Here is a 26,182-nt window from a genome sequence, read left to right as displayed (position 1 = left end):
TTTTTGGTTGGTGTTAGTGTTTGCAGGCGTAGGAACTCTTAGCTTATTATTGTTGTGAAGTAACGTATGTAATGTTTACGTTGTGTTGTTGCAGGTACGACAAGTGGGACCGGGACAGGGGCGGGGGGAGCGGCGGCGGCGGCGGCGGCGGCGGCGGCTCCGGCGCGTGGGCTGGCCGCGACCGCGAGCGCGACCGGGAGCGCGAGCGGCAGGCGCGCGCGCACCAGATGTCGCAGGCGCACGCCGCCGAGCCCGACGCATCGTCGCTCTTCCCGGCGCCGATCAGGGTTAGTACTCAGACACATACACGCACACATCCTCACACACATCCTCACACACTTAGTAATACACGGCCACGGCCACACGTGCCACAAGCCATACGTGAAAGAATCTGCGGCATAATAGAGCATTGCTGAAATAGGCCTTTTACACTAAAAGCATAAGGGTTCTTCACAATATAAAACTACTATTCGAATCGCCTTAAAAGTTTTCAGATTTATTTCATGTTTTATTTTGCCAATATCAATCTCTTGCTCCATAACTGAAAACGGAAAATCAATTAGCCTGGAAATCAGACCTAGATATCAACGATTCAGTTTTTTTATTTATGATACTGATGTAGAACGCTGGCAAACGACACTGAGATAGATAATCTAAATGTTTACACAATAAAATAATGTTTTGTTTATTTACATTACGAAATGGCATTTGTGATACTGAATCACACTGCATTCTACGATATAATTCAACATCGAAGACGGTTAGTATTCTACGGTATTAATCCTATAAGTAAAGGCCTATTTTTCGTCTAACCCTAAGCTTACAGTGCACTAAAATGTCCCAAGCGCGTTTTTGCAAACTGTAGTTTTGGCTCGTGCCGACCTCAGCACCGGATAGCACGGTGGGCCCATAATGTCGTGTAGCTAGAAATAGTTGCTGTTTCGATTTTATGTCACTTTGACACCATGTCTTTAGGAAAAATGCAGCTTAAATTCAAAGAAACGTTTCAGTTTTAAATTCTTACACGTGTAGCCAATACATTTGTATACAGTACCTAATTGACTGAGGCGAATCAATTCCGCAAAAACGTGTACATAATTGGATCAGCTGACAATTTTCCCACTGTTGAACTAGTCTAGTTTTCAATAATGGAAATGGATTGTGGTCTGACATGCGAAAGCCTATAATAAGAATTAGAACACAATACTATAATTTACGGACAGTTAAATAAAGATCTCTGATAACACTAGGAAACTAGACTGGAATTGCTTTCTATATAACATGAAAGAACAACGTTATTTCGTTTCTCTTGTGCTATTTATTTTGTTCACGTTTAAAGAGCCATCCGAAGGATATGTATTCTGAAGCGCGAAGGACACTTCCCAAGCATAACCTTCAACGTTTGTGCACTATTGCACACAAGAAACTAATATCATCCTGTTGTATATACCTCATTATACATTTTAAAGTATACAAAGTTAAATAGGTAATTAATTACACCTCCACACACAATCACTCGGCGGCAACAGTTTTAAGTCAAAGCACAACAAATCTCAATTTACTGAATTGAGACTGATTCTAATTAGGGGTTTATTCATTAAACGACAATTACTTTATATACAAGCCTCGAACGAATACAACGCAGCCGGAATTTTAGCCGACATTAGTATTCAGCGACGTCGTCAAATGTATACAAATACATTTAAATTGAGTGTTCCGAATTGCTCTGTTCTGAATATCGCGGCCGCTGAAAAATGTATTCGTGGGTTTACGATTCGATACACAAATCGCAGTACCTCACACAATCCCCCATAAAACCAGTCCAGGTTATAATCAAAATTTACTCTTAACGTATGCTGCCGATTTAAAAGTTAGATTTGTTTTATTTACATTAAGAAGTGCAACGATACCGGTGTTTGCTTCTGCGAATCGTGTGTAATCTTTGAATTCGAATGTTACACACGATTCCTGAAGCGAAACAAATATGGCCGAACTTCTTATGTAAACACAACAACATACGGCCGTCATACAAACATGCGTTCATTCACTCACTAGCTCATCTTTTAAAGTTATTTAGAAAATGCAATTTGAAGTAATAGTGCTAATCGAGCTATTCTTCATTCTAATTCCAGTTAATATCTAATTGAAACTTTCTGGAAGGTCCATCAACGTGAACAAGTCAATTGTCATCTATTGTGTTATGTGGTTATTGTAAATGCTTGTGTATTGTAAATGCATTGAGTTAGTGCGGGTCTAACCTATAGTGTGTCTGGTTAGTGCATTCCTTTGTTCTCATCGAAGCATGCGCGCCGCAATCACGTGTCGGTAGTGCGCTTGCGCGTGTCACATTACAATGTCATACGAAATTCCAAAGATCCAAGTATAGCGGTGAAAGATAAATGATTTCGGTACCTAATACTATCAATTTAAATGTAATTAGCAGCCGCTATAGATGGCGAGGGTCTCGAGTTAATTGATTTAGTAAGGCCATCAAACTTAGGGATAGATGGATAAATAAGTCAATCAATCGTTTATGGCTAATGTACATTCAGAGTCGGTGTTACAAATAATATTTTATACACCTATAAAGAATGTTCTTCTTGGAGTATATTTGACTTTACAGATCGATATATCAATCTGAACGTGAATTTTATAGTCTTGATTTCAAACAGTGAAAATGTTCTCAAATCTAGATTAGTTGTGGAACTGGTTTGAGCAGACAGGCACAGCGTAGACCAGACAGTACCTTTTATACGAGATCTGTAAGGAACAATAGTTATGAGTGCAACGCGAGCAGACGCCCAGTCACGATGATACCGCAAACAAAAGTTTTCACTTTAAACTTACTGTCGTTTTACCGTTCTGAGCGTTAGATCACTGGAATGAGCACAGATAATGCACGCCACGCATGCAAACTGGAGACACGTAACTTTAAATACTCAAAGCGGTTGCACAAATAACAATTTCCACGAAGCCTATCTACTTCTTGCGATATGAGTGTCTCCACAGATCGCGTGATCGGCCGCAGTAAAAGTGAAGTATGTGGTTTTATTGCCTCCCGCACGTGCCGTGTTCGGATCTAGTCGTCGTAGATACTGACTACTGACTACCTACCTTAAACTGATAGCCAGCGCCCCAGCCCCGGCCACTTGAAGTAGGCCCCTGATAACGCGCAAACACCCCTCCTCGCTCGTTAGTGGCGCTAAATCGCCATCGGGTCGAGGGAGATCAAGTGTGTTTGGACGCGCGACCAGTGTCAAGCGGGTTCGAGGTCGTCAGCTGTTTACGTGTCGACTTGGGTAATTACGTTGATACGTTCTGTTGGAGCGCTATGTAAATTACTGCCAAAATCATTTTAAACTGCTCAAATGGAACAACAAAATTATGATAATGGCCGTTGTTCGCCTATAAGACTTATGTTTATTTGCACCAACTTGCTAAGAAGTTCGGTTGGACACGTAATTTGTGTTCAAAATGTTTGAACTTCTTAACTTTTTGCATGTTGCCGCTCAATTGTATTCGAGTGATTACGACATCTTGTACCCGCAGGAAAAGATTACGTAATAAAGGAAGATATATGTGACTGGAGCACTAGTTTCCTTGGAATGCAGAATGAGCGAACTGTAAACTATGTCTGAAATAGTCGTGTCGGTTGTTGTAAAACAAATCAAACGTAATGCAGCAGCTGTTCTAAAGTAGCTTTAGTGGCCTGGTGTAGTCATTCATTCATAAATCATGAATTCGTACAGCAGCATAATTTACTTTCTACATTTAAATAATGATCTGAAAAACAAAGCCGTAATCATACTTCACAATATACGCTTCACGGGTATTTCATTTCCTGAATGTTTTTTCATACTTCGCAAATATCTTTGGCTACGCCGTTCTGAATCGTATCTATCGATGTCACTTAATAACTTGACGCTTGAGGTACTATTTAATCATCTTCCATCGCACCTGTGACTTTATATCAAAACTGTGAAACGTAAATCATTCTCTGATGTTCAACGCACTGATCACCTTTAATAGTTGATGAAGTGTCGACGAAACAGCGCCAAAACGAAGTGGAGTTATAATAACTTTTTAAAAGCGGTCGGCTTATCTGAGCAGGCGGGTGCACTCGCACGACCCACTTTATGACATACAGCCACACATATGTGCATAAATACAAATACAACTGTAATTAAAGCTCCCTCGCCTCCCGCACTCCCTAGGAAATGGAACCGATAGGGGGACGCCGCTACACACACGAGTCTCTGGACATTTGCTAACTCACATGTGTGCCGCACACATACAGCGCTCTATCATACGTTTACACACGATAATAGTTGCGGAATGAACAGTTTATTCAAATACCAACGTCATTATTGTTATAAGCAAAGCAAACTTATTTAATTTCACTTTCGTAGCGTCGTGTTTATCAATCAGATTTTTGTTTACATCATTATTTTTATCGGCGTGTTTACTGTACTTGGAGTAAAGTCAATCGGGGAAGTTTTAATGAGAATAATTTGATTGATTCTGGTCGCTAATGAGCGCAGCAACTAGATTCTTAAAGCAAGGCAGACCTTGGGAAGTAGGTCAGGAGTGTTTTAAAAAATATACCTGATTCAGAGGTTTTTGATGACGGTGCTGAAGTCAAAAAAGGCATTTTCTTATTCTCCAAATATGATAGTTTATGTCGCGTTGTCAAGGCTTCAAATGTAAATAAAAATTGTAACGTGGCGAACGTGACTGTATGGTAGCATTTCTCCATAACTCATCCCACTCCAACTGTAAACGTGAGAGATAGAGGTTACTTTTGAAGTAACATCTATTTCCGTTCCTCCTTATTTTTATACTTTCGTGTATATTCTCATTTCTTTGTGTGTTAAAGTTTGTTGTATTACGTTGGGGATTTTAATGTGATTTGTTTTCTTTTTGCTGGAATACGCTTTCATTATTCGTGTTATTTCATTCGTAAGTGCGGTTTGCTGCTTTTTGCGTATCGTAATTGATTAGTTTGGCTAGTTGAGCACTAATATCGTTGGAATATTTACCCGCAAATATTAGTTCTGGTTTAGGTTTTGTATTCAACATACAAGCAAAATCCATAGCAATAACCACAGCTTGGGGTATAATAATCTTTATCGTCAGTAGGGACGGGAAATCCAATACCTATGAAGTCTGTAGAACAAAGGAAAATGTTGTTGCCAATTCTCCGTATACAACCCTGAGCTCACCTTTTCGGTAACCGCAGTACTGTAAAGGCGTATTTATGTGAGTTTTAATTGTTGTAGTCATTCAAGATATAAACTGTAGTGTAGAAATGAAAAAACGTGAGCATATTTTTGTTTATGAAATGCTAACATTTCTCCGTGTAAAATCAATGGAGTCCCGATCATGTCTCGTTGGCCGGAGTCACGTTGCGCGTCGCCCGGCGGTTTAGGTCCAACGTGACGTTTCAGGGCCTGTCAACATCCCGTGCACACATGTGGAAACCCATTTATCATCAGCACATGCATTAACACGAGAACCACCTTGTTTACTTCTGTCACAAGTTTTAAAAGCCCCATTTAAATGCATTGTGATTAGTTGTTCAGTTCTTTGAATATCAAGGGCGACAATTTATTAGAGCTTCAGTACTGCAACTAGCCAGTTAAGGCATTGAGTAAACTAATCAAATAAATCATTCGCCATCAGAAGCTGAACCGTCTGAGGTTATAGCAATTATTTGCAAAGAGCCTTTTAATAAATGAAAACATAAAACGTTTCGAGAGAAATGTTGAAAGAATCTTAAATCTGACTATTATCTGAGTTTCAATCAGTATTCGCATTAATACTTGAAGCCGATATTGTAACGCAATAATAAATCATTTGATTAACTGGTTCCATTTCAATAACGTTCGGTTGACAATGTAAACGTAGTTAATCATCGGCGAGCCGTAGTAAAGGACAAGTCGACGACCGCTCGGACACATCTCAGCTCTGAATAAATAACCTGCTATTGAAATAAAATTAACCAACTTGACGCAAAGCTACACCACAAATCGTATTTAATTCGTTTACTTATTCATTAATATAGACGATAAGTTAAGTGGCAGTGTACAATGTTGTGGAGTACAATAGGTACAAATACAATGTAGTATTGCGAAGCGTCTAGACGGCCTCATTACAACCCGCCGCCCATCACCGGCGCGCACCCCATCCCTCCCCACAAATATCTAATGAAAATATGCCTTTTTAATCATACAAATACGAGCATTTCCAACAGCAAAAAATTCTACGTTTATCTGGTAACAAATGCTTGAATATCTATAAATCTGGTAAACAGATTATCCCTCGATGATCCTCGCTTCGTAATGTTGGAACGATATGGGAACTCATTTCAAGTTCACAAGAATTGTTCGTAGTTTCGGGAGGTCTATCATGTTACGGAGATAAATTAGGCGCGCCTACCAGATAATGTCGTTGACTCGATTTGGGTCGATGACTCGTCATATTGACACGTTTCGGGGACATTATTCACATGGTCCTGGCGTGCCAGGTGGTATATATTTGTATGTCGGCTAGTGCCTACCCCATCTTCTACTAATGTAAGTAATAAAACGCGACCCCTCTCTGAACGCGTCCTTTTTGTACTTATTTTGCACCCTTCTTGTGAACTCTAGGCCGTTGACTCCCGAATATTTTTCTTTATTATGTTGTAAAATATTTGAGTGTCTTCAATTGTTGCTACCTGCGATGATTCGCCCCTGGAATGCTTTAAATGAAATTCTTAATTTTGTCTTGTCGATCTGTAATTTTGTTAATTGTCCGAGTTCCAACATAGATTAATTGTGTCATTTCCTGTTTATGATGTACGATTAATTCCGATACTTCTTAACCATTAATCTTCTTGGGCTTTAGGAAATCCACATTTATATTACTTTGGTGTTAATCAAATGATATGCAAGCTAGCAATAAAGAAAAAATGTCTTCTTATTATTTCAATGGCGTACTGGTATTTTCCTCGTAAATGCCAAATTGAAGATATGTGCGTGCGTCATCTTCCTCGAGGAAATGATGGTTGTTTGTTCAATAACTCAAGGTCCACTTCCAGGAAATATCCGACGATGCAAAGTGCATAACCATTGCCACTATCCTTCTGAAGATTAATATCTCTATTGATACCAGTCGGTTGAGTTGCCGTGGTATTGACACACTAATTTATATATCCAGTCAAGGGCGGAATTTATAACGATGTAGAGTTATTTCGCAATTATAGTAGATACACTGTCCGATAAAAGATAATTATTCCACTTTCTAGTACATTTTTTGTGGAATTGATTGGTTTTAGATTAAATGGTAGCAAATTCTTGGGTGGTTTAGGTTTGCAATGTTTGCTTCAGCGACTTATAACCAAAATAAAGTTGTCCTCATTCATAAGACAAGCCATTAAGAACTTGACTTAATCCAAACACCGTTCAGACAAAACTGAAGGTGGACAAAATTATTCAAAGACATGGCTCACTCGTGGTTACTTGATGTAGCCGGCCCCTGAAGTACGTCCTTTCGTCCGGGCGGCGCCGGGCGCCCCACAGCAGTCGGGCGGGGCGTTGACTCCGCACTACCACTCGTAGTTCGTACCACGTACGGGATTTATGATAGTCACAGATACCTATAACACGTGGTGAAATTCACTCGTTCACCTTAATGCCAAGATTTATATTGCTAGGTGCGAACCGTTCTAGATTGTTAATTCCGCGATGATGACTTGAATGTGTGCTATCGGAAGGAGTTGCGAGACGGATCGACTTGTTGCTCCGTAATTTAGATTTTGACTCGGAATCCGATCTCGGATGTGTTTGTGCGATTGTGGAGATCCTTTGCACTGAATTGTTCTTTAACGTCTGAATGCTTTGAAGTCTGGGTGAGAATGTGGTTGGATTTGAAATGTGGCTGGCTACTATTTACTTGAATGTTTGTTTTATTCTCATTTTATGTTTAGCTACACTCGTAGTTGCAACACATAATCTTATCTATTTCCGTAGTTGTGCGATGATTGTTTTTATGTGCTTATTGACCTACATCTCACTTCATCTGTGAACATTCGTACAGATCGAGAGAGTAAACAGTTTTATGAATTTAAACACAGACGTAGGTATTAGTCGTTTGTTCATATTTGGAGTTTGTGATATCGGCACCAAACGTGTTTGCGGATGCTGACTTCTATGTTTGAGAACGCACTCCATATTTATTCAAATTTCGTAAGCAAATACTCATTTAAAATTTTCAATTAAAACTTTATTCAGTGTTTGCTTAAAGCGGAGCGATAGAAGTTTTAGAATAAGCATTAGATACACGTGTAATATTAAACATGACGACCTTTTTATGTCTTTTAATTACAGACACGCCATTGTAGTTAACGATCATATCAAGAACATCGATGTTATCAACATTATGAAGCACTTTATTGATACACCAAACCCTGAGTCTCAAGGGTTAACATTAGAATTCTTACTCGAAAAAGGTCACTTTAGGAAGAAAGCGTAACATACGCTTGCTGAATTCCAAAGACCTTTATCGGAGATTACATTAGATCCAAAATTGATATATTCCTTTCAAAGACATATAAGAGTAAACGTGCAAACGTAGAAGGTTAGTCTAAAATACAGATTAGTCTTTGACGGTACACTGTAGGATTATGTGAAAACAATACATAAATAAAAGGGACGTAAAAGGCACTTTAGCAAATAGCCGTGCGGAAAATACTCCAGTGAAACAGGTCTCGTAAATGATTTGCCGTTTCAATCAAATCTCTGCGCATTGAACGACAAACTCGAAAACGTTTACTTTGTTCCATTTTGAGCTCTGTTCCCATTGTGTTAAAACTATATTATGGTGTTCGTTTTTATTATTTTTGTAAAGTGGCGTGTTCTGAAATTGAATCAGATGCTCATACAATTTTGATGTGGAATCGTTTGGGATGATCCAATAATTTGTGTGGTCAGTTGTGGTTGCGTTTCCCGGAAGCTGCAATAATTGTTCTGTTGCTAGATAGTGTACAATCTGTAAGTTATGAAGGCTTGCCGTGAGATCAAGTACAGCATTAATCATGTTTCTACCTCTACAAGTTGAGAAAATTCTTAATTGTTCTTAGAAATTTCGTATTTCACAGACTCGTATCTTTCCCACCAAACTTTGCAAAATCTGATCGATCTTTTGATTGCTGCATCTAATCAAAATTCCCCTTTCCTAAACTCGAAATAATATTTAAATCAACACAGCCAGAGTCCGATTATTAAATAAGGCTTAAACAATCACTGTGAGCGGTTCCGGCGAGCCCATTCGATGGAGCGTTTTAATTAATCATATTCTTGTTATAGTAACAAAACTGGCGTTATCAATTTGCCGCTCCGATTTTTAATCAATAAATCATCGCAACGAAATTGGCTTGATAAATTTTATGCTATTTATAAACGGCATTCTGTGAATTCCATTCCTGCCAAATTGTGCAATGGTGGCCAAAAATGTATGAGGGAAGAGAAATTATGGGCAAGCAATTTGCTTTCAGTTTCTGCGTAATAGCGGTTTTGATATTCATCACATCTCACCCCATAAGTCTTGGAAAGCACTTAGCGGGTAGGGGCCTAACCCCATAAACCATAAAGCCCTGATCTTCCCCAGCGTTCAATAACGGGAGATTATGGCAAAAAATAGTGGTATTATTTGCATGTATTCCCAATAAGCTTGTGCTGTGAATCACGTTGGTCGACAGTGAGCCGGTTTATTTAAGCCGAGACGACACATGCTGGCCACACGGCCGCGGCCTCGTGATGATACATACGCTATTTACGATTGTATTACCATTTATAAGCTTACCAGTCCTGTGCAGTCTGCGCTTTTGCTTCTTTTTGACTTTTGTCTTCACTTGAAGTATGGCTATTCAATAAGGATGGCACGTGTCACGGCTTGACTTAATATGCTTTAAGCTTTTCTTGAATACGCTCTTATTATTCAAAATTTCTTAGGGTGAAATAAATGCTACTGATTCGTTGCCTATAAAAAAATCAACATAATACATGACCATTAAGCGCGAAATTCTGAATTTAAAGAGATACTAAAGATAAAGACGAATTAATTAAATTGTCGACTTTTATCAATTTAATTATCATTTTGACAACTCAAATGAATATTTCTGACAATGTGAATGGAAGCACAAATAAAACGTTTAGATTAAGTTCCACACAAGAACTAAACTATTCAAAACAAAATAAATGGCCGTTTAGTTTATGGAGATGAACAAGATATGATTTAGTTAAATAATGCTAAAACAAGTTCAATATTTTTTTTAAGTTTGATACCTATTTGCAATCATGAATGGCGATACTAGAGGTATTTACTTACAAACAAGAGAGTCCAATTCAATTAAGTCTTGCAAGTTACTATACAAACTTGGAGGTGCAGAGATGGATAGATGCCTAGACATTTTCAAGGCTGGGAAACTAGGTTATAGAACGAGGTCAAAAATTTGGCGAGCTAGTAAATGTGAGGGAATTGGTTTACACCTTTAAAGCAAACTTTACAAACAACTGTCTTGTTAGCCTTGATTTAATCTCTTTCATCTTATACCCCCTTGGTAACATAGAACACTAATCGCACATCGCTCCTATTTATAGCCACTTCTTAAAGCTTATTATTAATTCTGGGTAATTCAAAGACCCTTTATCATCAACAACATTATTTTAAGACGGAATAGTAATTTGGTTAATTATCTGCTTAGCTTTATCATTGTAGAGATTTATTTTAATTTACTTTGAAGAAAGAAAGGATGCCGTAAATTCACAAAAGGACGATGGTTTGTTCAGTAATATCTTAATCGTTTTAACGGCACCTACTTAACCTGACCTATATTTGTGTGGGGTGTTCTTTTGACCGAGTGGTGTTACTTGAAATGCTAACGTTTCGTTTTGTCTGACAGGTGACAGGCAACAGGGATCGCGTGAGCCAGCAGATTCAGACCAAGCTCGGCGATTATCACCTCGCGCAGTGGTTCATCGATGACCCTAGCAAATCTATTGGGATCTGCGCCGAACCACCCAGTCCTGCACCATGTAAGTACATTTATTTTACTGTTGTTTTACCAATCATATTTATGTTGACATTCGGATTTAGGAGCATTAAGACTGAAATAGGAGTTCAGAAAAACATCTGATATCACAATTTATGTCGACTTCTCGGAAGAAACCTACACTGGATGGAGTAAAAATATCTATTGTATATTAATCCTTTGTAAGGTGAAAAGTCAATCCAGGTCACAGTTCGGGCGGTGCTGTATATGTATGTTCGTAGATACGCCATGGGTTGGCAACATGCCACTATATTGTTATCAAGTCCTAAGCTGCTATGTTTATTAAATCTGGTTTCATAGTCTTCATGGTGCTCCGGTACATGTTTCATTAAACACGTTTGAGATGAGAATCGTGACTTCGGTTGGCAATGTAGCTCTATAGGATTTTGATTAAGGTATCAGTATAATTTGTTTAGGGATTGGTCGCATATTGTGGATTTTATTGTTTAATATTAATCGGGAATTTTGTGAATTTGATTATTGCTCCGATACTTGTTCTCTTAACGTAACTTTTAGCAACATCATCAACTTAGAAATCAATATATGCAAAAAAATACATTTTCAATTTCACAAACTATCTGAATCTTATGAAAAAGTCACATTTTATATGTTATCTATAAAAGCATTTTAACCATCACCATACTTGTAACGAATTTCATTGAGATGAACTTTGTAGAAATTAACTAGAAGTTCATACGTGGCTTATTTCGCTTCGAAAAGTCCTTCGGAAGGTAGAACCAGTTTCAAGTGCTTCCAACTCGTTATTACTTAATAACTTTAAAAGATTTACCGTTACCAACCTAGTTTTAATAAACTTCTAAGAGAGTTTTGGTTTTGGCGGCTCATATAAAACGCATGGTAACTTTGAGTGTTGAATAATTAAAACAATTCAAATTCAATAACTTACCCTAAATATCTTCTAACTATTAAGTATTTTCAAGGAAAGCAACTGCGTTTAATAATAAAGCTATAGACAATCCAATCTACATTCCCTTGACCAAATAATTGGAGTGTTTGTGAAGTAGACCTGTACCGTTTTATCACAACTCAACGCCGAACAAGGAAAAGGCTTCAGATATCCCCAAACCATTGGCGTGGAAATTCAATTTAATTTCGTATAGATTCCGTCTTGGACCCGATCCGATGACGCAGTTACGGAATAAAATACTTTGTACGTACATCATCCGTTATGGGTTTATGACGATGTCTTTGTTGCCAGAAGGTTAAGCGGTTACTGCTTAACTACATCTGCTTTGAATAACGCTTATTAGTATTTAAGCTGTTGTGTGCTTACGTAGATCCTGAATTATATGTATTGACGTCAGCGAAAATGATACTCCTTGATAATTCGGTTCTTTGTAAGCATAGCATCAGCTGACGTAAGTCGATGTTAGAACATGAGGTACATTAGATCGCATTTATAAGTTGTGTACAGCAATTAACCTTAAGAAACTCATGAATATAGGACAAGGTAAACGTCCACTTTGTAATATATCTTCTGAATCGAAGAAAGCGCCAAGGAAACCCGTAGCTGAAAGGAGAAACTGAATCATTCCACAATTTACATTATGTAGACTTGTTGAGCGTCGCCCACTTCAACGCAAGAACGAACATAGTTGTGTTTACCCTACTGAATATTGTAACTATGATGTAGAGTATCCGCTAAATTAAATTACGTAACTATGTACCTCATAGAAATTATATTAACATCAATAACAATGTTGTTTCAATCAGAGCCGGTCAAGATACCAAACAAAGCTGTATGGAAACTCCTTATAAACACAAGGAAAACTTTTTAACTTCCCCCAAGATTATACTCGGAGGGGGTAATTTCGGGGGAGGATATTAGCATAACAAAAGAGGATAAAGCTATTTGATACGCAATTGTGCTCTTCCTACTTTTCAGAATCCACCAGTTTTCAGGTAAACCCGACTGGTTATTCGATATGTTTACCCGTGAAACGTGAAATGCTTGCAAAGCAACTAATTTAGGCTAAAATTAATACGTGCCCCACGTGCAAGTTACTAATTCGGACATCATTGAATTTGTGTACAATACAAACTACCTATGTACTGGAGAAAATCATTTATCAAAAAATGATTTCTTTACAAGTATTTACCTATTACACAAAGTGTACAAACTTCTAAATTGTTTACGTGAGTTTGTTAACCAACCGTGACACAACATCCTTGATACGTCCATTATATAAATTGTGAAAATTACAAACCATTATGAAATTAATTTCATAATTTCTATTAGTGCGGTGGTGAGGTGAGAAAATTGTAAGATTGCACGGTTGCGGAGAATGGTGGGGGTGTTATAAATATTTTAATATTTACAATGGTTTGTACGTAAATGTGATCGACGCTTAGCAGTTGATAAATGATAATGAATGATTCAGTGGGCTCTTCTAGCCGGCCGGCCTAGGACGCGAGATCACGGCCGGCCGCTCTGTCCGTGACGTCACGGCGCTACGTGACACTGACGTAAGAGGGACGTCACGCCACTACAGACGTGACGAAAAATTGCATTCACACACCCTCTGTGAGATAGATTTTCAACTCGAGATTGGATTTCAGTAAATATCGTGTCAATAGCAAAGGAGATACCATCACACTTGTCAATTTATTAACAGTTCATTCACATCGAGGTCTTTTTACGCGCCAGTCGTTCGATTTCTATCGGTTAATTGACGTGAAATTACATTTCATGTTTATATAAACAAATAATAGGAAGTAAGATTTCTATAATTGCTACTAAATGTTATAAGACGCGCCGTTAAGTTTTTATTCGCGTCTCTGGGATTTAACCCAAAAAAAAACCGCTATAAAACGTCAGCGCCATAAAAAGAAGTGTATATGGTAATGATATTCCTCCAGAAGGAAATAATTGTAAGACATCCCATAAAGCTGAGCCAACTATCGTCGCGTTTTACGATCATTCGGATGCTCGGTCGGTAGCTCTTAATTAAACCGGTTAGAACAATGTACTTAACCTTATTCCAGACCTTTGATGTCCTATAAATTATACATGCAAAACACATACGCCAAACAGATTGCGGGAAAGTTCTCAGATAAATATGTAGCGACATTACGTGTTCGCTCCCACATACGAGTTATATTTATACGAGAAGCCCCATTCTGCAAATGCACATTATAGACATTTACTGCCTTACTCGCATGTGACGAGTGCATTGTGAAAGTCACTCTCCATCGCGACTAGCTTACTATTTGCCTGTCTGTAACGCGCTCTCAGGCTATCTCATTAGTTACCAACTTAATGTAATTTTATGCGATTGTTATCTCTTTAATATCGAAACTTTATTGACCCTTGTCAATATGGTAATGGAATAGTTTCCTGTCACGCGAAACAAATTGAACGTAAAATTGTGTAAATCAATGAATTGACTGGCTCCGTCGTGGTCGTAATGAAGAATGACCCAGTTTTTGCACGGCCGTCGGAACCGGTCGCAGTATAGCGTACAGCAGTGTAAACAAGCTGTTGATAAATGATTCAAAAATCGCGAGCGACGCCCGTGTCGCGTGACAAACATTCGTGTCGTGTGACGCGACGCACTCGCTGTCGCCCGCAGACCACCCCGCCCCGCACTACGCCTAATGACTGAAACAAAGCACTTGTTTGTCGTCAACGCCTTTCACTATTTCCTCTGGGAAAGTTCCAAACAATTATCTAATATCCTAATATTATTTACACAAGGAAGAACCCAACGTCTGTAGTATTCATCCGACTAAAAAAAACCCGGCAAATGTAATAATTAGCGCGTAGGTATATCAAACACATGTCTCTCCACGTACAATTTATAGCTTAAAAATATATCTTGTATTTTACGATACTCGCTTTAAATAAGAAGTTGAATGAACAATTTTCAGCCTTGGAGGCGGTGCTAGTAGGAAAATAAGTTTTTAATAAAAATTGTTTTGAGGTTGAGCAATATGATCGATAACGTCACTCGCGCTCTCTGCATGCAATATGTGTGTAAACAATTAATGTCCGAAGAACAATGAGGAAAGCCATTAAAACATAATTCCCATTGTAACGCTACGGTAAAACCGTAACTAACTCGGCTGGCCGCCTTATCACGTAAACCAATGGTTTACTGGCTCGAGCACTTTGTCACGCGACTAGCCTTATTTGTACTTTGTGACGTTTAATAATGACATCCAGAGCTTTTTGTGAAGCCGCGCCTAGATATCGACAAACAGTGTCGAAACATGCTCGCGCTATAGCCATCAGTTAGGTCGGTGTAAGAAAACACATTTCACTGATGCATGCGTCCCATAACTTAGAAACGGCGACGTACTGAACCGCCGAGTTAGCTATTGCTTGACTTGCCACTGAGTTATTGAGCTCCACGCGTGTATCGCTTGGATTTCTTATTCTAAGAATATTCTACAGATTATTGAGGTCGACTTGATTTACATTGAATGCGCCGTACAAAATCCTAAATCAAATTGGCGTGTAGAATGCGTCCGATTTTATATGGATCGTAATCAAAGAGAATAAAAATGCTGGCTCAGATTTTACTAGATAAGAATTTTAGACGGTCATAAACTGAAAATGAGTTCACATGCATTCCAGTAGATTAAGGAAGAGAAACACATTTTCTACAAGAGGAAATAAATGGGTCTCATCTTAGGTGGTACAGAGATGTAGAAAGGGTAATTTGTGAGAACCATTATTTAACTGTGATTATATTGACATTGCGGGCAACAAGAGCGTGCGATTGGTCGTGCATTGGTTTAATTCCGTTAACGACTTATCTCGTCACAACATGTTCTGTGTCCATTACATTCCGATGGTGATTTGATGTGCGGTCATGATAAATGATGGGCATCGGTCAACGTTGACAACCGCGGACGGTCCGGCGGCGCACGCTCGCAAATTGACTTGTCATTGCATTATTGTGGCCCTAATATCCTGTACACTAACCCCTCGCCTTATGGAAATGTAGTCATGCTTCAGATGAAGATGTATGAGGAACCGCTTCACGGTGAACCTCTCATTTGCGACGACGTCTCACGGCTACGGGAGTGTTAACTACGTGTCCTGTTTCTCTATAAGGAGAAAATTCATATAGCTCAAACTATGCTCGTGTAGAAAGTTTTAAATCAGCTCCCATTATTCATGCACGCTTAAATAAATTGTACAACGAATGTTACGCGTCAGTGATAAAAATCTCCATACATTACACTGTTTATAAACATGAAAGAGATTTAGATATTTAATGTCATATACAAAATGAAAAGACCTTTATTGAGATAAATCCTTCCTTTAAAAGATACACGGTTCCAAACGGTAATTCAATAACCTTAAGTTCTCGTAATTATTGCAGAATACTTCGTGAACGTTTTGAAGCTGTAATTTATTAAAGTTGAAAGGTTTTCGGTATCTCGACCGAAATATCGCTAAAAGACTCTTCTAAATATTGGGTTATGATCGCATTATCGTGAAAGAGGTCCGTGAACGAGCTAGCAAAACTGACGGATTGATAAATATGCTTTATAAAAATTATGTTATGTAGGTAGATCACTTCGTCTCCATTTACAAGATTAGTAGTTTAGTAAGATTTTGGAATATCTTGGAAAATAAAAGTTTAAGTTAACAACGCCGTATAAATTCTTGAATCATTCGTGAGAATAGCAAAAATGTGACATCAATGTTTTATGCATTTGAATTCCACGGTAAAGAAATTGGACGGAATTCCCAGTGGTTCTGACAAGTCTTGATGTCAAGGTGAACGGTGTAACATTTCCGGCTTGTTTTTTTTATTAAAGGATGTGTTTCCTTTTGTATATTAACCAGTTCCAGCCCCCGAGACCCTAGGGGTTATAGACCGACACCCTCTGTTACAATCACGCAATTTAATTTCAATTCAATAAAGTTTTTATGCTCCTTACCGTTCAAGTTTTTAAACAGACAAATTAAATAAAAAAAATCGCGAATTTTGTAGTTGTTGATGGAGAGTAATTAAATGGCAATAAAGCAAGCTGGAAGTATGATCAAGTAATATGTAATTTCAAAGTGTGTTGAAGGAAAACATCTTATAGAAAAGTCTGAAATCGCAAACATCCCTTGAGCAGAGTAAGAAACGAGGCCTGTACCCTGCAGTGGGACAATTGAACGCTGATGAAGATAGTCATGATGAAGGGCATAAACATTTACTAAACATGAAAGTCATTCAATTCGCAAAATATAGTTCATATAAAAGTTTCACATTGAAACGAAGGCACGTGCCGCCGTAATTTCGGTGAAAATGAATTTAATTTTAAGCACAGATCTTCGTAAAATTTTAAAAGGTGGCTGGCATGTTGAATTTGACAAGTTACCTCTTAACGGGGCCCCAGGGGGGCATTCAAACGAATTGGGTGGAGTTTAATGTTCTTGATTGTTCCATCTAGCGTTTAATATTTTAATGAAATCATGAATTAAAAAGTAAAAGGCTTTTCTTTCAGTTGTCATCGGCACTTATCTTGTTGGGGAACTGGCTTTTAATTTAGCTTGGATTTTCTAGGATATAATTTCTTAATTTTTGTCAAGTAGACTTATTTATTCAGTCTGATAGGACTTAGTTCCATTTGATCTGCGATCTGTCTCTTTTCAGTTTGATATTTCTGACATACATCATTGGCAGAAGCATGCAATAAGTACGTTTCCACTTGCCCGTAAATCAAACAAGCGTGATTTAATGTTATGTTAATACAAGATTAAAGTACTATAATACCGTAAGAAGAAATAGCTTAATGACTCACATTCTGGCATGCAATTTTTCCTTTAAGGTATAATAATGATTGAGCGGTTCTGCAGTATCGCCCATGGTGACGCAAACCCGTGCTTTGTTTTAATAACTCTATTAACAACTATGCAGTCTCGATTAAACTACGATTTATGTTTTAATTACAGGCTAAATTGCTTACAACTACAGTTAAAAATAAGCACACAATACACGAAAATAGGCTTAAAAAGGGCAACAAAAAAATAATCTTTTAAAGCGTATTCGAAAGCTTTCAAAAGTAGCGCAATGCAACGCAATAATAAGTCTGGCAATAAAAAGTGAGGTAGTTATGAAGCGTTTCAGTAGCTGCTTGTTTTATTTACTCGTATAACGTGTTGGGAACCCGCTCTGCGAGAAATTAAGGGTTCGGCGGTACACTTAGTGGCGGGTGCACTGCGGAGCTCTGAATATCATGCCAATAACAAGATTTATGTGTACAAGAAATATCTTCATCCTTATTTGACACGTCAATGTCTATGTTGATGAACTAAACAATGTCAAAATACTAAAGCTTACCGTTTTAAATGAAACATGTTTTCTACATCAAAAGTCGTCATTTAGCCTAAGGCAAATTGTTTCTCTCTCGCCTAAATTTTATTCCGTTGTTTTCCTGTGTATAACTTTCTTTTCTATAAGTGACGGCTATTAAGGGCGAAAAAGCACCGTTTTAAAAGTGTATTACTGCATTCCTCAAAGAAAAATGGCCTACGTGCTTTCATCATTTTACTACTAAATAAGGGTACTAGTAAAAGCGAAAGCGTGGGAAACATGTAAAGTCACTAATTCTAACTAAATGTTAAGGTCTGAGGTGACTCAGTGGCTTTTCACTAGAAAAACAAAAGACTCACTCGAGACACAGAGCAGAGAACTTATAGAAGGTCAACTCCAAAAAGAAGAATAATTATTGAAATCTGTACCTACTTGATATGCATTCATTGATTTTCGTAAACAGCCTCAGTAGTTTTCTTCGGGCGCGAGTACAATCTTAAACGACCAGAAAGCTTTAGGAAGCCTTAGAAATTTTAGGAAATATTTATGGCGTAAACATACGCCATAACAATTTTGCCATAATTACTTTAAAGCATCCTCTTAATGTTTCTTGCATTAATCTACTGCTACATACATTATAGTGTGGGCATGCTGTATTACTTCATAGACATGAATAGTACAAGATGTGCGACCCAGTTGCGGAGTCAAGGTTCAATTTACCAATCATGGCCGTGACGAAGTCGTGTGCCCGTACTATACCAGTATTGTTCTCACCATTAATAAAGCCCATCAGATAGGTTCTGCTCTTAATTCTCTTATGGTGAAAGACTTGTTATTGCAGATTTATGACCAACTTGGGATAAACCGTTGTGTGTTGGAAATACGGATATCAGTATTTATGCGGAGAGTCTTTTTCGTTGTTTCCTTTTTCGTTACCTAAAATAGTAGTAACTTAGACGTTGGTAGAAAGGCTTTTTTGAATAGAATACAAGAAAAGGGAAATATTACAGTGAGATTTTCGAAAATAAAGAACCGAAGCAAAATGTATCAATCTACACAGTGTGGGATCAAAAGTGTGATAGAAAGTGACTTCTTAAGTCACACTTGAAGTTCTACTGAACAATGAGTCACGTGCTTATCACACCTGTAAAGTCAGTATGTGGGCAGAGATGTCACACACCCACTATTCACCAACAAGGTTCCATTCGACTGGGGGGCGAGCCTATTGCTCATATCGAAGGTCACACGTAGCCTAATACCGTCTAGACACAAGTTAATTAAACTGTACTTAATTGTGTATTGGGTAAAGACCATTAGAGACAAAAAAGGTATTTATGTCTTTTGATCACGAAGATGTGGTGGGAAGTGTCGCTACCAGGTGACAAACTATAGTCTCTCAAGCCTTTTATAAACCTAAATGTTATTGCTCCAAGCTTCGAGTAGCACCGACGTGCCTGTTTTACCGCTTCTGTTACTATATCCTAATAAAATAAATCTCCCCCCTCCCTCCCCCGACCGCAGGTCTTATACGTACTTTTCATATTACGCCTCAGTTTCATCTGGCTTTGTATATTACTCAACTTTTCGCTGCCATTTTTGCATGTTGCACTTTGTGCTCCACAAAATTTTCACTAATTCTCGCTGCTAAATAACTGCGCTTTACGTGAAATGTTGGGAGTAATAACGTGGTTTATAGACAGAAATGTTAAACGTTACTTAGAAGAGTTATGCAAATCTGTTCCAGAATTATTAGTCTCCAGTGGAAGATATTCCTCTGGTTAGCAGAGTCATTGTCGTAATTACTTTAACTGTAATTAGAATTTATAACGGCATATAATGGTTTACTGTGTGCATAACACTTATATAGTGGCGGTACGATTTATGAAAGGAAAAGAAGAAAATTATTTGACCAACATTTCCCGACCTACGGCAGTGATAAATGTAAGTTCGCTCGTTTCCTTATCAACGTGTTATTTTCATTAGAGTATGCAAATGACGTAACATTTCACAAGTCCACGGCGTCATGGGGCCAACGTTTGGCCTCTGATCCGTCTCGTCTATCAGTCATCATTAACACATCCACAAACGCGGATGTTTTATTATAGAACGTGGTGAGTTCACCCTTGACATTCATTCAGGCTCCCCGGCCTTATTACACGGCCCTCGCAAATATAATTTACATTTGTAATCGAGATTACAATGTACGTATTGTTTAAATGGGATACGGATTTTGGGGTAATATCGGGGATTTACGAAATAACGACGGTAAACCGTCGCGTATAGAGTTCAGGATTATTTTAATAAGTGAGTAGCTGAACTGGCGCGCGAATGAAAGATTTATGAGGGTAATTCTTCGGAGGTGGTAAAGCCGACGTGAATGCTGAATTACTCTTATTATTTCTGTTGGTTCACTCTTTTATTTCGCTCACCTCTTTGTGCGGCCGCTGTGAAATATGCTCGCATGAAAATATGATAAATGTACTGGAAGCCGTGTGAGCCAATGGGTTTTATTCTTCTATGCCTGTCTTCAGTCACTCCGACTTTCTAGCCACACATCATTATGCGCTTATTACAGGCGGCTGTTAGAGGATTATGCCTCATTAGTTCTTCATTCTTAGTCGCACCCACTGGCAGCTTAACCCTTGAAACGCGGTCCGCAGAAAATTCATGTAATCGTTGTGCAAATTACAGCGACATAATAACATGAATGTTTGTGGATGATATCGCGTGTAACAAACAACACGAGCTATTTGTGGGCGTGCGTACTGTCTACTTACAAAGTATATTGGCATGAGGCGGCTCTCAGGACACCGATATGAGGTATTACCCCCGAGGGACAGCTGGGAATTGATTCCGACGCCAGCCAAGAAAAATGAACAACATACAAAATATATATTGTGTGTATCGGGTTAGGAGTTGTGGCGTACATAAAGAAGCTTGTAGGTCGCCGACTGGACAATTTATGGCCGTTTGACACTGGACGCGTGTTATGCGTTCCGCTGTCCCCATCTCAAGCAATTCACAGAATCTATATATTCATCTTACGAGTTCAAGGGAATGCCATGCTAAGGGGCTGGGGTGTATGGGAACGGCGCGACGTCTGTTTACGAATTTTCTGTAATCTTCAACGTGTCTCTTATTCGTAAATATAAGCCCAATCCTTTGATACAAATATCAAAGCCCGACATTTGACTTCCTCATACTCGGTTTGTTTAGCGTTTGATTTTGTAAACATAGCGTTTTCTCTTCATGTGAAATAATAGCAACGAAATTATTTCTATAAAAATGTCTCGTGTTATGTGAAAGCGATATCGTGCCGCGACTGCTATCTTTAAATCTACTTGGTATTGCATACGACTGCAGTCTCGTGTTATAAACAGAGCTAGGCATGGCGCCCGGGGTTTGTTGACGGTAAGAATGCAACTGATACCTGGACGGAGGAGCTTTTACTCGAAATAAGCAGTAATACTTACCAACAGGCGCTTGTTGGTAGCGTCTGAAATCCGCCAATGTGTGATGTGCATATAAATGTTTCGAGTGCTGTCGGCAGACGTGGAACGTGCCCCGCCAGACCTCGAATAGACGTTGATTATATGTAAATTTCAAGAATTACTCGTATTTTGTGCCGCGATGCCATTTTTGATGTAACATAGTCTTGCACGACGCAACGTGCTCGTCTCGTTGAACCTCAGCGTCAAACATTTACGTATCTCTTTGCATATCGAAGTGACAATTGTTGTTACCACACAGTAAAGATTTGTATTTTGCAATCAAATATTGGTAATTTTCACCAACACGATTCAATTTGAATTTAATACACTTTAAAATAAACAAAGTTTATCGAAATTTAAATAAGTTCTATCTAGTATGTTCGACTAATATTATTCATAACCTTTGGGAACAAAACCACAACGTTTTGAATACGCACAAAAATTAAACATGACTTGTTGGGCCTTCAGCGAAACCCATTACCGCAGATATTTACCCGAAGTTTCTACGTAATGTCCAAAAGTCCGTAATATCGTTAAAAATAAAGGAACATCTTCATTGGCCGAATCTAACGCAATGCTTTTAGTGGTATCATGAAATGAGCCAAAATCTGCGGGGTATCGTTTCCGTATAACCGGATAACAGAATTCGGTGTTCGAACTTTAGTCGATACATCATACATGTATGTAAGAGCACTTACTCATTCGGTAACAAAATAGTGAATAGCAACGCACAATGATATATCTCTAGTAGATAACCATCTTTTACTACTCTCGTCGGAATATCCTTTTTCACGATGCTAAGAAAGCCGGCATGTTTATTAAGATTATTTGTAAGCCTACGTAAACTGAACGCCAACATAAAAAACTTTACTACCTTATCCACGTAAAGGTTAACCTAGAATTTCTCATTCCGTTTCTCCCATTGTTGTAATATGGTAAACAATTCACGGACAAGCCGGAAAGTCTAAATCGTGGTTCTCTTTCTCGCTCTAATGTTCATTTTCATCAAATCAATCTGATATAAAGGTAAGTAATAGGAATGAAAGCTCAAACTTATTCCTGATCAGCGCGCAGTCATACATTTTGGATCTGTCTCATTTTATGAAGAGTTGCAAGAAAAGATTTCCGAGTAATGCTCAAGTGAATGAAATATGTTAGGGCTAGAAAAAGAAACTTAGTTATTTATTGACGAGGAAACTGTGAGGGTCTAAGGTATTGCGAATTACCTCAAGATTACAGAAGTTGCTACGAAAATGTTCTTTTCTAACTCGTTTAATCCGTTTGCGGTCAGCAATAGATGTACATCACTCCTTATGATTGGTTTTTCTCACTTTTATGTTGTTCTTGAATGTCTTTTTTGTCTGTATTCATTAGTTTTTCTTTCGTCTTTGTCGGTTTGTGACAATGATAACTTCCAGAAGATCAAATTAATTGACATGATATAACTTTCGCTGTTATAGATTTTGCGTAAAGATTACCAATCCTAGTTCATGCCGAATATAAAGCTATACATATTTATGTATTTCTAAAGTAATATAATGTTGTCGAACGAATGTTTAATAACACACATCTCTGTTTGTATCCGAGGTAGCCCATTGATTGTGTCTGTGTGCTGTCGAGTGTATTCTCTCTGTTTATGCAGTCGGTCGTCTGCATACAAAATACTGGCGTCGTTCGCAACCGCGCCATAACCGACGTACAGAGATAGAAAACATATAAAAATTGCTCTTCAGCTTGAGTTCTTTTGCTTAGGAAATCTTCTCAGATCTTAAATCATGTTGTTCTTCGTCTAGCACCTATATGTCGTAAATAAAAAACACGCTTGTTCGTAGACTTCCTAAGATTTACTGCTTTTCAAATTGACTTAATATTTTTTGTTGGTTTCAAATAAAATATTTTGTATCATAAGTTTGGCAATACATAACTTTGTGTGACCACATAACATTTGACACAACAATTGGGCATGACTTCTAAGTAAATGCCAAACAACTTGTATAGACATCAACAATGCCGAATACTGAAGTATTATCCAATGTAGAAAGTTGTGATAGAAAAGTTTTTCTATGTCAAAGGTCGGACGCTTCCCAAGGCGGAAGCTGGTGATGTGCCGTGTATCTTGCAGTTTTATAAATAGTGTATAACACGGACAAGTGTCGCCGCTGTGAATAAATCGTATTAACTTCCTTATAGCGGAGGGAAAGGCCTCGAGACGTGTCGTCGCAGATCGCATTGACCCGCTTACGTTCCGTTTCGCGGTAGGCTGCGACCTCGGGCCGAACAAAGAGGACGCGTGCCCTGCATTCTGCTGATCATTCTGTTTTACAAGGACCTTTATAGTTTATACAATCAGGTTATACAATATTTTCTGTTATGACAACACCTTGCCCTCTCCAGTGACTGTTGACAAACTCACTGTCACAAACAATTTAAATTCAAAGATAATCTCCATGTTTTAAAGTTGATGTAGAGTGAAAGAAGGGAGTCAATATTGTGTATTTAATCATGTTCACAAACTAGAATGACCACTTGTAAAAGCTTGTATTAATTACCAAATCAACATCAATGATAGTAGACGTTTGAATTACTATCCAGTTATTATGTATTATGGATACAGTATCTACATCGTTTTTAATATTCAATTAAGTTCGAAGAGCGAAACGATGCGACATAAACATATTATCTGTTGTTCCAGTTAGTGAGATAATATGCCTGAGGGAATGCCAAAAATAGTGGGTCGGAACTACTTAGTTTATGTGTGCTTTATTTTACGTAGATATTTTTAGGTTCATGTAATCATTATTTATTTAAGGGTATGAGCACATTTGTAAAGGCGATCATACTCTAGTCAATATCTTAAATCAACATTCGAATGCATTGGAACGACATCACGACATTTTCTTAAAATGAAACCTGATTTACCCGTATGATACTGATTTAATCGTTTGCGTAAATATAATTCATGTAATTATCAACAAAGCGGCGCGAGTGGCTTGTGCGCGCGCGCACGTGTCAACGGCCGCAGGTGCTCGCGTCATTGGCCAGCAGTGGCCATTGTTCTCACCGCGCCCCCCTCACCGTCAGCCGCTCATATGAAACTACCCCACAAGCAATCATTGCTACAGCTGATCGATTCTTAATCTTTTTGCTGCAGCTCCAACAGTTGTCGCAAACAAATAAAATCCTTTTTTTTACTTCGTCAGGAAACGGTCTTAAACCACCTGGTGTCTTTTATTTGTTAGCCATAAAATACAAGCGTACATGATGATCGGCCATATCTGAATGATTAAGTATGTATTTATTCACACAGGTGTAGCCAACTCCGAAGCCCGAGATACTAGAAAAACATATTAGCATTGAATACACAGAAGGCGTGGCTATTAATCTAATCCACTGCAAAAAGCACTTCTGCTAAATATAACCTGGGTCTTCGATGTGTGATCGTTAGCAAAAGGAAACTGTGATTAAGACAATATAAACATTATTACTTATACTACAAAGAAGACGGCTGAGGGCTTTTGGCCGACATCGACAGTTAACTGATTCAAGTAAATTATACTCGTAAAAGAATAAAACAAAAATCACAGCAGAATGATTTATTTAGTGTGTCAATCATTAAGTAAGGTACAAGCGATGATGACGATGATGAAGGGTTAAGTGATGACATTACAAATGACGGTGCCATAACACAAGAAACATGTAGCGTAAATAATACTATGCTACGAAGTCCCTTGCAATTTGTAGAAGCAAGTTGTCAGCAAACGATTATTGTAGTGACAAATTCCCTTCGTTGCGTTTGTGTTGAATGGAATCATTAGCAGTTTATTTATAACAGGAATCTTATAATATCAGATGATAGGATATCGAGTTTGGCAAAGATTGAAATTGTTTCGTGAGCTAACAGGAAATTTCCCAAGTCTGTAATCATGGTTCAGCGATCATTAACCCCTTCTATAATTCTGTTTACCTTCAGTGAATATTACAACTGTAACATAAATTGCTTTGATTTTTCACAAGCTCTTTTATGGTTTTGTATCCGATTTGAAGCAACAATCGCCGCGATAAGGTAACGGTATTTGTAAGGTGAATTCGACACGCGCGCCGATCTGCCGTGGTCGCTCCCGACTACCATTGTGTGTCCGTCTCCTTTTGTCGACAGTCTGATTCTCAATATTAAGTTACTATTCTTACTTACTATAATATACGTACGTATTGGGGATTTAGGTCAGGAGCTTAGCTTATAACTGAATTTCTCTCTAAATCTCTATCCACAGTAGTACGATGCAAAACTGAACTTTGGTCTTTGTTTTGAAGCGTCT

General features: G+C 38.3%; 1 protein-coding gene across 6 annotated transcripts in view; it reads left to right on the top strand.

Annotated features, from left to right (window-relative positions):
* LOC124635867 (AF4/FMR2 family member 1-like) overlaps window positions 1-26,182 on the top strand; it is a 153,963-nt gene that overhangs the window by 80,632 nt on the left and 47,149 nt on the right. For all 6 annotated transcript variants that reach the window (XM_047171819.1, XM_047171817.1, XM_047171818.1 and 3 more), the window contains 2 exons: window positions 95-287; window positions 10,943-11,075. In XM_047171819.1, the coding sequence (XP_047027775.1) occupies window positions 95-287; window positions 10,943-11,075 (326 nt within the window). The remainder of the gene's footprint in view (window positions 1-94; window positions 288-10,942; window positions 11,076-26,182) is intronic.

Source organism: Helicoverpa zea, chromosome 13, assembly GCF_022581195.2.
Source record: "Helicoverpa zea isolate HzStark_Cry1AcR chromosome 13, ilHelZeax1.1, whole genome shotgun sequence".
Lineage (NCBI taxonomy): Eukaryota > Metazoa > Arthropoda > Insecta > Lepidoptera > Noctuidae > Helicoverpa > Helicoverpa zea.
This window is presented reverse-complemented; position numbering and strand designations above follow the sequence as displayed.